General features: G+C 32.1%; 1 protein-coding gene across 1 annotated transcript in view; it reads right to left on the bottom strand.

The window, feature by feature from the left end:
* The window catches only part of LOC149076866 (band 3 anion transport protein-like), a 79,372-nt gene that overhangs the window by 24,889 nt on the left and 42,194 nt on the right, over positions 1-12,289 (bottom strand). The window contains exons 3-10 of the mRNA XM_089244590.1: positions 11,775-11,946; positions 9,184-9,386; positions 7,207-7,397; positions 6,197-6,363; positions 5,188-5,266; positions 4,813-4,955; positions 3,082-3,230; positions 932-1,115 (exon numbers count right to left, since the gene is read on the bottom strand). Of these exons, the coding sequence (XP_089100716.1) occupies positions 932-1,115; positions 3,082-3,230; positions 4,813-4,955; positions 5,188-5,266; positions 6,197-6,363; positions 7,207-7,397; positions 9,184-9,386; positions 11,775-11,946 (1,288 nt within the window). The remainder of the gene's footprint in view (positions 1-931; positions 1,116-3,081; positions 3,231-4,812; positions 4,956-5,187; positions 5,267-6,196; positions 6,364-7,206; positions 7,398-9,183; positions 9,387-11,774; positions 11,947-12,289) is intronic.

Here is a 12,289-nt window from a genome sequence, read left to right on the forward strand (position 1 = left end):
TGAATTGATATCAATGGAGATAAATCAACAGGTTTATAACCTGAAACTATGTACCTGAAAATATACAAAGTGTTTCTAAATTCATGGGACAAACTTTAAGGGGTGATCTATGACCTCTAACAAACATTTTTGATCATAGAATGTGCAAGAGAATTTTGGTCAAATCACAATAGCAAAGCGGTAGAGGGTGTTTTTGAGAGTGCACAATAGCACTTCACCAAAAGCAAATATCATATTTTTCTGATGCATTTGCTGCAAGAAGTGTAATCAAATCAAACATTTGGGGATGCAGGATATTAAAATGTGGTTGGCCTTCTCATGGTGCAACCAGGGTAACGCAAATCCTACCATAAGTCAATATATGACTTGATCATTATTTGGAGTAGCATAACCTTGACAGTCCTTTCCCCAATGAAAAACAAACTCCAATCCAATCCGAAGGCGCATATGCACCATCAAATGGTTGATAGCACATATCACAGCAAATCTGTCTGAAACATATATTTGTTTTTGGTAAGTGCTGTTATGTATTCTCTGAAAATACCCTCTACCGCCTTTGCTATTGTGATTCGACCACACATTCTATGATCAAAAATACTTTTTTAGGTGTGTCACTATAAAATAATTACTAATGGGGGACAAGTAAAGTATTGAAAAATTCAAAGCATTAGTCATGTTATAATATGGCATAACTATAATACTCATATAATGTAGCAGATACATTACACATGAGAATATGCAAATAACATGCAGGTTTCTAGTAGGAATACAAGCCATGAAAGGTTGAAAGCTACTGATGTAAAGAATGTGAATAGCTGAATTAAAAAAGAAAGAAAAAAGAGTATCTTATCTACAAATGAATATAGATCATATGAAAGTATATAATTGCTGAAAAAATATTCCAGGACACTATTGTAAAAAATTCACTAACCAGATTCAAGGCAATAGCGAAGATTCAAAAGACTGTTGAATGTTAGAGAAGGAATGTGAGGTTTACCCCACCGATCAACACTAACTTCAACATCTTCTTCATATTTGATCCATCGAGCAGTCTCTCGCCAAACTTCTTCTTGAGTGACAGCATCGACTTGCAATTCATTTAGTTCAACAAAAATCTGCAAAATTGTGATTACAAGATCTGCATCAATTTCTTTAAAACATTGTGCAGCAGCTAGCTCTACTGCATGATGAAAATTCAAATACAGTAGATTCCATTTAATGTAATCATTTTTGGTTTTTGAAACTTAATTCTACTAAAGCACAAAATTAATGAAAATATATTTTTCTAAAAATGTCAGCATTCTTCATACTTTTATCATTAATTTAGTGCTCTTGCATTATATGTTATACTGAACTTTACTGATTGCAGCTTAATGAAGAATAATGAAAATTTAATTAAATATTTTAAACTAAATATTAAAATATTATACAATAATATTATATTTAATAATATATATTATAATATCTAATTATATAATATTATTAAATATCAATAAATATTATATATTTATAATTACTAATATTTTAAAATAATGTCCGCTATAAAGTTTAAAAATGCAAAGTTCAGAAAACTCAAGGCATACTCATCTGTGGAAAGAATACTCACACGCATCGTGCAGGGCATTTTGAAAAGTTACAGCATTTTAATGTGTATAAGGAACCCCTGATTTGTTTTGGGCTTAAAATTTGGAAAAAAAGTTTTCATCAAAAAATATTTTTAAGATCACAACACATAGTTGTTGGGAAATGGTGGCAAAATATAACAATTTGATTCACAGGGCTGCCTGAAAGGACACTGTGTCCCTTGGGGCCCCCAATATGGTTATATATGTGTTCATGTCTTTTCTTTTCTATGTGGTTTTTGTTTTGCCTTTGTTTTTCAAATTAAAAAAAAAAGATATTTTTTATCATTAAAAATATCTTCATTACAGAAACCAATAGATTCCTTATCACTCTCATCTGCACATCACAATCAGCTACATCAAATAGTTCATTATCATCATCAGAGCCACTCACCATAAAGTGGAAGGAATCGAGTAATTTGTTAATATCTATAATACTATCTGTGTATAAGAAACACCCACTTTTGGGACCCAATTTTTTGCAAAAGGGGTTTTCGTACACGTTAAAACATAATTATATTTCTGATGAATCCAGCAACAAGAATGTCACAAATTTCTTTTTCCTCTGAAACTTTTTGTATACAATTTCATTTCTCTCATTTGTAGCTAGCTATCTACATGTACAAAGTCAATGTTCATCAATGAAAAAATTATATGTTTTCAATCAATATTCATTAATTTATGGGTGCGTTTCAAAAGAGCTGTCTCACCTTTAGCATCTTTATCAAATCTCTGGAATTTGATTAAAGTTCAGCAATTTTCTTTTCACCTGAAATTCTTGATGGGGTAGTTTGAGACATTCTTACTGGTTTTTTTAAATTGAAATTAAATTTTAAAAAAATGCTACTGAAAATGTTTATTCTTTTCTAGGATGTCAAACCAAATCTTTTTGTGGCATTTCGCAGAAATTTTTTTATGATTTGCAAATGTACACCACATTGAAAATGGAACAGTTATAATTGAACTGATCACAGACAGTTACATCCACACGCTTACAATCATGTAATGAAAATCTGAACAAGGAGGTTGATTTTTAAGGTGATACTCTGAGAAAGGGATACTCAATAAGCATTAGTTCCTATGCCATTTTGCTTGGTACCCTATGACTTTATTCATGACATCATTTTCTATTTTTTTCCTATCACTACCTAATGCTGATGAAGAGCTGTGAGAGATGAGTCAGTAGGCTGCGTTTAGAATTAAGCATCAACAAGTACATTCAAAAAAAATTTCCAGAACAATTAATTAGAAAATATATATAAATGAAATTTCAAAATGATTCAACAAGTGGAAACAATGATTCTATAAATCAAAAATGAATAAATTAGATTAAATTAATTTGATTTTGGTTTTTGATTAATGAGCATAATAAATAACTGATTCAATTAACCAATAATTCTATAAAGTGGAATCTACCGTACATTCATTTATTTATAAACAGATATAATGCTGAACATACCTCATGAGGCTGGTGATCAAATACTTTCTTTAGGGGCAATTGACCAATTCCTGGGCCATCTTTCTTACATAGCTGCATAAAAGATGATACAGAGTTCTTGTCACTGATTTTATGTCTGCGAATAGCTTTTGGATTATCATACCTGTGACCTATAAAAAACCACAATAAGGAATTCAATTTCATTATTTCATGGAGTTTATTTCAGAAGAGAGAGAAAAGGATTAAAACCCTATATTTATAGTGGAAAAATCTGGTGGTTCATAGAGATAAATTCAGTATTACAATCTAAAGCCTCATCATAATGATAATATTATGTAGAAATATAAAATATAGAACAGTTTTCTAGAAGCATTTATATGTTGTTTTGCTCTAAAATGTTTACGAATTGTGCCTCTTTTTTTCTGATTATGACAATTTTTTTTCTCAAACTTCCATCACTGCTAATGTTCAAAAATAATGTGATGCTTCTATATTATAAACTTCACAGCGGAAGATTTTTTTCTTAAGCTTTATGTATTCGGAAAAAGGTTTCACATTGTTTTGTGTTCATGTCAATGACATGCTACAGTATGTCATTGCCAGCCAATTTGTCATGACCCAGCCAATCATAGAATATGATCTGAGCTATATACAGTAAAACCTCACTACAGTGGTATTTTCTCCAATCATGTTTGGAATCACCTATAATCTAATGTTAAATTCTTCTCAATACTACGTTAAACCCTGCTATAAAAATATTTTTTGAGAAAATTTTGAAACAGACACAACAATATTTTTTATATTTTACTTGAAATATCATTAAATATATTTTTTAACTCTTCACATATTTTAGTTCTTCCAAGGACATCTAATAACATCAATATCTAATACCATCTGATCACAGAAAATGTTGATGAGGCTTTCAGTATCATAACGTTTTGTGAGATATACCAAAGTATATTGCCATAAACTTCTTTAAAAGGGACAATACATCTGAATGAATTTTGTTTATCGACTAATCTATTAAATTTTTTTTGTGGAAAATAAATACACAGAAGTACATTTTTTGGTGGTACTTAGAAAAGATTTTAGAACTTCAGAAAAGATTCCAACAGCAGTATAAATCTGCTGGCATGTGATGATAATGTTTCCTCTCAACAATTCCTCTACAGCAATATTTTTTCTTGGCCCCCAAAATATTGTTATATCAAGGTTTTACTATCTGTTTATTTTTATACACTGTTGAATAAAGATAGCTTATTCAGAGTTTGTAGACAGTGTAGTATTTTTATCTCAGCAATTTTGTTGTTTATTGCAGAGGTTGACAAATCAAAAAAAAAATTCAGACGAAAGCTAAATTTCTCAGTAGCCAAAATTTCAAAGAAAAACTGTATTAAATAATTCTTTTTCAGCTGTTCTGGGGCTTGGTGATCCCTTTCTGTGTCAGTAGATGCACAGACAGACATGAATTCTAAAAATCTCATGTTTTCTTTGTACTCTCAATTTAAACATCACACACTAAAATTTAAGGTGCAGATGCCAATTTTTCAATCACCATGTTGATATGGTGTCTGGGATTAGTCAAGCCCCTAGTATACTGTTCATATTTATCAAGTATATATTAACCAAAACATTATATTCTAATTTTAAGAATTAGATAGTTAAAAATATATAATTTTATAAATTATTTTTTAAGCTAATATCTATAGCCACAAAACATTAAAATCACGCAGTTTAGAATCTTCCACTTACTTTTCAAATCGTCAATGTCAGCAATTTGCAGCATTTCACCTTCTTCTGGTTCAACAACATCATGATATTTTTTTGATTCCAAATCTGAACCCTGGTGCTGCCTTTCTGCAAGACTACCATGTCTATGATATTTTTTTGAATGCCTAATAAAAATCATAGAGTAAATCATATTTTCTGCATCATGGGACCATCCTCAACAAAAAGGAAAAAAATTATAACAGAGAAATAAGAACGGCTATTGTGATGAAGAAAATTCTGTAATATGAGGAGAGTTCATGTAAAGTTTAATTGATTTCATAAAATTCTCATAGTATGGATGTTTACATACTGCTACATGAGAATTATTCTCACATATTTGCACATAAAAACACAAACCTATGTGGTTTCTTAGACAATAATGACGGTGGTGTTTTATCAACAGCAGGTCTTTCTTGTTCTTCAATGCCTTCTTCACCTGGAAAAGAATTATTCGTGTGAACAAAATGAGTCTCAATTATGAAGTATGCTGCAGCCTCAAATGAACAAAAAAATACCTTGTATATGTTTTGAATTTTTTTTTTTCACGCAATGATAAAAAAAAAAAATACCTTGAGGTTCAACAACTAGGTGAGGTTACTAGTTTACTGAGAAACATTGAGCACTGCCTTTTGACTGCTATACATGGGTACAAACATTGAGAGGGAATGAAGATTGGTTGAATTTTGAAAGTCCCAAAAAGTAGAACCTTTGGTTTTATATACCCATCATTTTTATTTTTTTCACCACCATTTATTATGGCTTCATATTGTACATGCAGAAAATACTAGACTGATTCATCAATGAGAAACTTTTTTTCAGACCTTACACTCCAGAAAAGAGACAGATGGAACATAGGACACTGGCTAAAGGAAAAAAAAAAGTTCCTTCTCCACACATAAGGCTACACAAATTGGGTTGTGCTGGTACAACTAAAGTGGGGCTGATATGCATGTTCACCACTTTTATAAAAATTGATTAGCAGCCAGAGTAAATGCTCAAGCAATTGTTCATTCTGAAACAATGATATACAACACCATGACTCAATAGATATGAATGAAAACAAAAACACACATAATTTTCGGTAAATAAGTCACACCAAAAAATATGATCAGAGAAATGAAGTTTTCATAGGAAAGCTCCAGTTTTGAAACACCTCACACAATCCAATGAAAAATGTGCTGGCAATTTGGTTGATATGACTCTTACTCTATTTTTTCCCATCACTCCTCAAAACTCATATATTGTACTTAGTGGTCCAATGGCATACATGCCTGTATTTTTATTATGACAATTACATGCTTATACAAATAACACGGTACCAAACAGAAAAGAAAATGATTATGTAATATATCATATTGCAACTCACCAACTTGGAAAGTAACTTTGAGTTTATCTTCAATAGCATCAGTCTGCTCTTGGAATGGGGTGCTAGATGATGAATTGGTCACTCGGATGATGGGAACTTCAGAGGAGCTGCTCTGTAACAGGGTTTTCGATGCACTATCTGCAGAGCTGGGTGAATTGAGAGAAGGGCTGGAAGGTAAATCGTTTGTCTTCACTCACAGAAGCTGCATAACAAAAGGAAAAAATCTAACACTTTTGTAAGATGCAAGGGCTAATCAAACTGACAACACAAAAAGATCTCCTCACAGCCTTTCTAGTTGAAAGTCAAACCAACTTTTGACTATTTTTTTAATGGCTGCTTGGCTCTTCATTCATTCTTTCTTTTTGTGTGTGCACGTGTGTGTGAACTGCAAATTGATATAAATTAGTTGAACTCAATGTGCTGCATTAACTGAAAGAGAAACAGACAACCTTGAAGATGCTATTAATGAAAGAATTAGTATTATGATATTAAAGATGGAATTATTGAGAACTGAAAAAATTCATGAAGATATGCAACTGGTCATCTATTATATGAAAAGTATCTGTTGATAGCATTCTTGATGAATTTCATGACACTATAAGCATATTAACTCATTCAAGAAGAACGAGAACCTAACTGTCATGTTAAGCTACATAGCTTTTCTTCTGTTTCCAGTCAATGTAATGTTCTCATTCTTTTTTAAAGAATTAAACTGATTAGTAGTCACAAACATCTTCGTTTTTTAATCATTATTGAAATTAATCAGAATTGGTAACTAAAATATTGTTTTATAGAGGGCTCAATACAACTTTTTTTTTCATTTGTTGCCCATAATTATGAAATTATTTTAAGTAGAAACCAATGATCAAACATAGAGATCAAAACTTTAAGGCAGCAATATGAAACTTCCAAAAAATATCCTGTAACAAAACATAGTCCATTTATGAACACATTAGCATGTAAGTTGATGCTTCGATACCAGCAGAATTCTCAGAATATCATATCCTTACCTGGTATAGGCATGAACAGATTTGCTATGTGAATGTTTATCAACAGCTGACCTGAATGGGCTTGAAATATTATGGAGAACACTGCCAATTCTTTCTGCAAACGATCTCTTAGGTGTTGAAACACGAAAATTAAGACTAGATGGAGGAGGGCTATCTAAGTAGAACTGGACTTCTACCTTTGAACCATTTTGCTGAAAAAATGAAAAAAATTCACACAAAAAGAAATCAGACAGATATGAAAATATTGATTCAATTGATTAGATTCATATATTGACTGTATTAATTCAATAGATCAACATGATTCATTCAATTATTTAGAGGTAAATATTCGCATAATTTTACAAATTGAAAAAATATATACGTGAAATTATTTTTATATTTTTATCTGCATATAAAACACTATGTTATGTTTGCAGCAATGCATTATAAGGGTAATTCCAGTATTATATGGAACATGAAATATTTCAATATGACAATTTTTTTTTCCAATTGGATGAAGAGTGGTTATTTTCTTTTATCATTAATGTTTTTTGACCAATAATTCCAATGATATGATTACAGAAATTTGAGAGCATCCAGAAATGTGGTTTATTATAATGCCAATTGATAAATCATCAATTATGGGAAAAAATTCTTTTTAGTATAATTATCATATTCTGTTATGTATAAAATGGTGTCTCTACACCCAACAAGGCTAGGGAAACTGGGTTTGTAACTTTCTGTCAGAATTTCTACGAAATAAATTGGAACAAAATGGCACATTCTCTTTAGGACTGTTCTTGGAATCTGTGATTAGTATTTTTGTAATAAATTTACACAAAAAATTGCCCTCTCAGCAACTCTAATCCTTTATACAGATATCTTGATTTCTCCTGCTTAGAGATATACCTCAACAATCCTAACACCAAAACATGTACACTAGCCCTTTTGAAGGCTCGCTGCAATTTTGCGTTGGGTTGGAACCATTTTAATCACCATTGCCCTCTCTGTGGGAGTTGATGCACAACAGACTTTTTACATTTCCTTTCAACAAATCTGATGCTAATTTCCTAACGTGAACACCTTTATGATACCTCTCACTCCTCTCTTTCCAATTTAACCAGTGTTTTGAATACCAGCCAGGTCGAGATTGCAATTTTATTAAATTTGTAAAAACTTGCATTTGTAACATGCTGTTGTAAAGTGTTTATTTTATACTTAGAATTATATATATTTAGTGTCTAAATGATCTATGTATACCAGCATCTGTTTAACATACATAATATCTCAAAATTCATCTACCCTTTTCTTTTTTTGGTTCGATAGAACTATATTTATATGTATGCTCACAGGCTTCAGCCTCAAACAGAAATAAATTTCTACCTATCCACCTATTCTGTATCAGTACTTAGGTTAGGTTAGAATCAGTTTTTTTTTGGAAGTAATGTGTGAATTACAGCAACAATCACCAATACATGCAGGTCCATAGCGTACTTTCTCTGGGCCTGGGGCAGACATTTTCTTGAGGAAGGGGGCCTTGCAAAATAAATGCAAATTTTTTGTGAGGCCCCCATTCACCTCGGGGCCCCAGTTGCTCCAGCCTAGTTACAACCCTGAATGCATGCAACAGAAAACATATAACAAAATGCAGTAAACTACTTTTTTTTTAACTTTAAAGAAGCATTCCTAGTCTTTTCAAAATTCATGAGAAATCCATTTTGGCGTGTAAAGCCCAAAATATTACTCCATTTGACAAAAGTAAAAAAAAAAAATTGTAATTACATGAACACATTTATTTATATCCATTTATATCCATATTCATATATTGAAAATTCAAAAAAAAAAAAAGCTAAAATATGTGACATAACTGTTAGTCAAATTGACTAAAATTTTTCAAGTTCTCAGCTGAAAATATAAATTTTAACTTGACAAATCCCTCATCATTTGATTTGAACAAAAATTTAATCTATAAAGTTTTTTTTTGTGATGATCACTCACCTGTGATTCTTCAGGAATACTGATGAGAGGGTCTTCAACATTTGGTTCTACATTCAAAGCTTCAGGGTTGGTAGCAGCTGCAGTAGCTACAGATGATGGGGAAGAAGGTTCCTCTTGGTCAGTTCGATGCCCAATGGATTTTTTGTGCCTGTGATACAACTTATGTAATGGCTGATGATGATGCAAGCTTTCCCTTCGATGAGCTGAGAAATATGAAAAAAAAAATTGTTCTCAAGCACAAAAAAAAAAAATCAGTTTTCATATTATACCAATCAAGCTAACTAAGTGATGCAGTGCCGTGTCGGTAAGTCATGAAGTCAGAAATGGGAAGTTTTCAGGGGACTCAGGTTCAAATCTACGTACAGAATGTTTGTTTGTTTTGTTAATATATGGAATAAATTCTAACTCAATTGACATGTTTAGAAAGAAATATGATAAATATGTTGGGAAAATAAATATTTTTTATGGGCATTGCATAATGTTTTATCATGTACATATAGTTTTAGTTCTTATAATTCGATTTTTAATTGGGTTGCTGTATTTTAGAAATTTATGACATCCTATTTGTTGTGGGCATATTTTTCTCAGCCACCTCGTTGAGCATTTTGCCTGTTGTGGCCTTGCATTTGTATTTGAAATGATTCATTTTATTTGTTATCGTAGAGTGTTGTTTAAAGAGAGGGATCAAGTTGAAAGGTTTAATTACTCTGAGTGAGGGTTTGATTCCTTTCTTTGGAAGTCATGTCAAATTTTCTCTGATAAACATAGTGGGATAAATCTAGAAGCTATCCATAATTAGATTAAGACAACCATAATCTTTTTCATGGGCAGTCTATTATATACTATTAACTAGCTATAATACCTGGGTTTTCTTCAATGAGGCTTTTTGGATCACATGATTTCCCCCTTCTTTCTTTGAGGGACATACAAACCGTGTCTAAGTTAACTAATATGGCAACTTCCTGCGCGACTGATGAAAGAAACAAATCTAGATTTAAAGAAAAGTAGAAGTGAATACTTTTATTCCCTTTTTTAAGGGGCGTTAGGTATTTCGATTCCCCCCTTGAACTTCAAGTTATCCATCTGCCTGTTTCAGCTTCCAAAAATGCTTAATTAAAGCTGTGGAATGTTTTCAATGTACTTCTTAAGGGCCCATAATTAATTTTAAAAAGCATCCTAAACTACATGAATTTATGCAGTTAAATATCAAAAGACAATACGGAGAAATTAATTTTCATGCTTGAGAAGATATAAAGTTGAAATCAATGTTATTGCATGAATATCCAACTCAAAAGTAGGTCTGGCTAATTATTTCATATTCAATTTTCTAGGCTTCGTATTTCTAAGCGAACTCAATATTTCCAAAATCGAGAATTCAAATTAAAATTATTGATGTGGTGGAAAAAACCCAATAAATTTCCGCATTTCTACAGTAAAATCGGCAATTTTAACACTGATTTCTATGGGATCATCCTTTGCCTTACCCTCAAAGTGATGCTGATGATGGTGACTATTGAAAAAGCTCTCATTCACATACACTGGCAGCGTTAAAGAAGTTACAAACCATTGTAAAGGCATATACACATCTGAAACGCATTGCTAGGAAACCACGGTCACCAAAGTAAACATTCCGAAAGCAGGGCCGTCTTAAGAGCACCATGGGCCCCCGGGCCAAGTGGTTTTTCTGAGGCCCTACCAGGTACATTCTAGAAAATTTCAACCAAATCTCATTTTTGTGAAGTCCCTCTTCCCTTGAGGTGCCCGGGTGGACCCATGCGTTAAGACGGTACTCTTTGAAAGTGATTGTTGAGGCCCAAAAACCATTGTTGCCAGACAGTTTTTTGCCCGTTTGTCACATTTGCCCTGCTTTAACGAAATTTTAATGTAGCCCATCGTTGAAGTCGGGTCCCATTTGGTATACTATATGCAAAATTTGAACAGAATCAATTTTATATATATAGATTATTCGTTTTTTCTTTACTGATACGTATATGCTTTTATATTGCGTTGCTGTAATTTGGTTACATTTGGCATACACATTTTTATGACTATCTTTTTTCAGCCACCTCATTCGATATTTTGCCTGTTGTGGCCATTGTATTTGTATAAGAAAAGGTGTAAATAATCAGTATCACCCGAATAAAGATTATCTCGCCTAGCTTTACCAATGATAAAAATGATTCTCAAATCACTGATAAAAATGATTCTCAAATCACTGATAAAAATGATTCTCACTTTGCATATTTTCAAATGTAATAATATTTGTTTGGATGCAAAACAAATTGACCATGTTTGTCTAAAGAAAGACTGCTATCCAATTATGAGAATTATATCAATGCCATACAATCAATAAACGAAAATATAATACATGAAATAGGCCAACTGCGAAATGGATCTTTAAAAATTAAATCAGCAACACATCTTCAAGTATTTTGATGAGTTAATTAAATTAGACTAGAACCTTTGGAGAGTTTAGAGCTGATCTGGTATGGGCGAATATAAACAGAAAAAAAAATTGGGGGAGGGGGGAGGCAATAAAAGCTATATAACCTCTGGAAATTAGATTTACGAATAAGAATTTAAATACTTACATTGGTAGTCACGTTCACAAAATCTGTTTTTTGTTTCGATACACTGAGAGCCAGCACCCAGATCAGCGAGAGAGAACCTGTCAATACTTGGATGAAAAATCTGTTCCATTGTCTCATCAAGGGAAGAACTTCGCAACCTTTGTAGTGATGTTTCTTTCTGGGCTTTGTGATTCTGCATATTCAGTTAATGAAGAAAAAATATTAAAAATAGATAATTCCAGTTTCCACAGCAGCACACAGGCGAGAATTTCATGCCTCTGGAAAAGTTCCTTATTCAGTAATTCTCAGTCATCTTGAAACTTTCCCCAGGTATAAACAAGGTATCCGTAATTAAAATTGACATGTTCTGAGCTGTTTACCCATTTCATCAGAGAATAATTAAGGTTATAGACACATCAGAACATGACAATTTTAATAAAAGACACCCTGTATCAAAAAAGTTCCAGCTCAAATCTAAGTTAATTTAGATGATCTATACTAGGGGTCAGCAAACTACTCGCTCTCATGTAGGTCTG

The sequence above is a fragment of the Pholcus phalangioides genome, unplaced genomic scaffold (assembly GCF_987345545.1).
Source record: "Pholcus phalangioides strain wild (caught in Gottingen) unplaced genomic scaffold, Ppha-v1.0 ptg000015l_1, whole genome shotgun sequence".
In the NCBI taxonomy this organism is placed as follows: Eukaryota; Metazoa; Arthropoda; class Arachnida; order Araneae; family Pholcidae; genus Pholcus; species Pholcus phalangioides.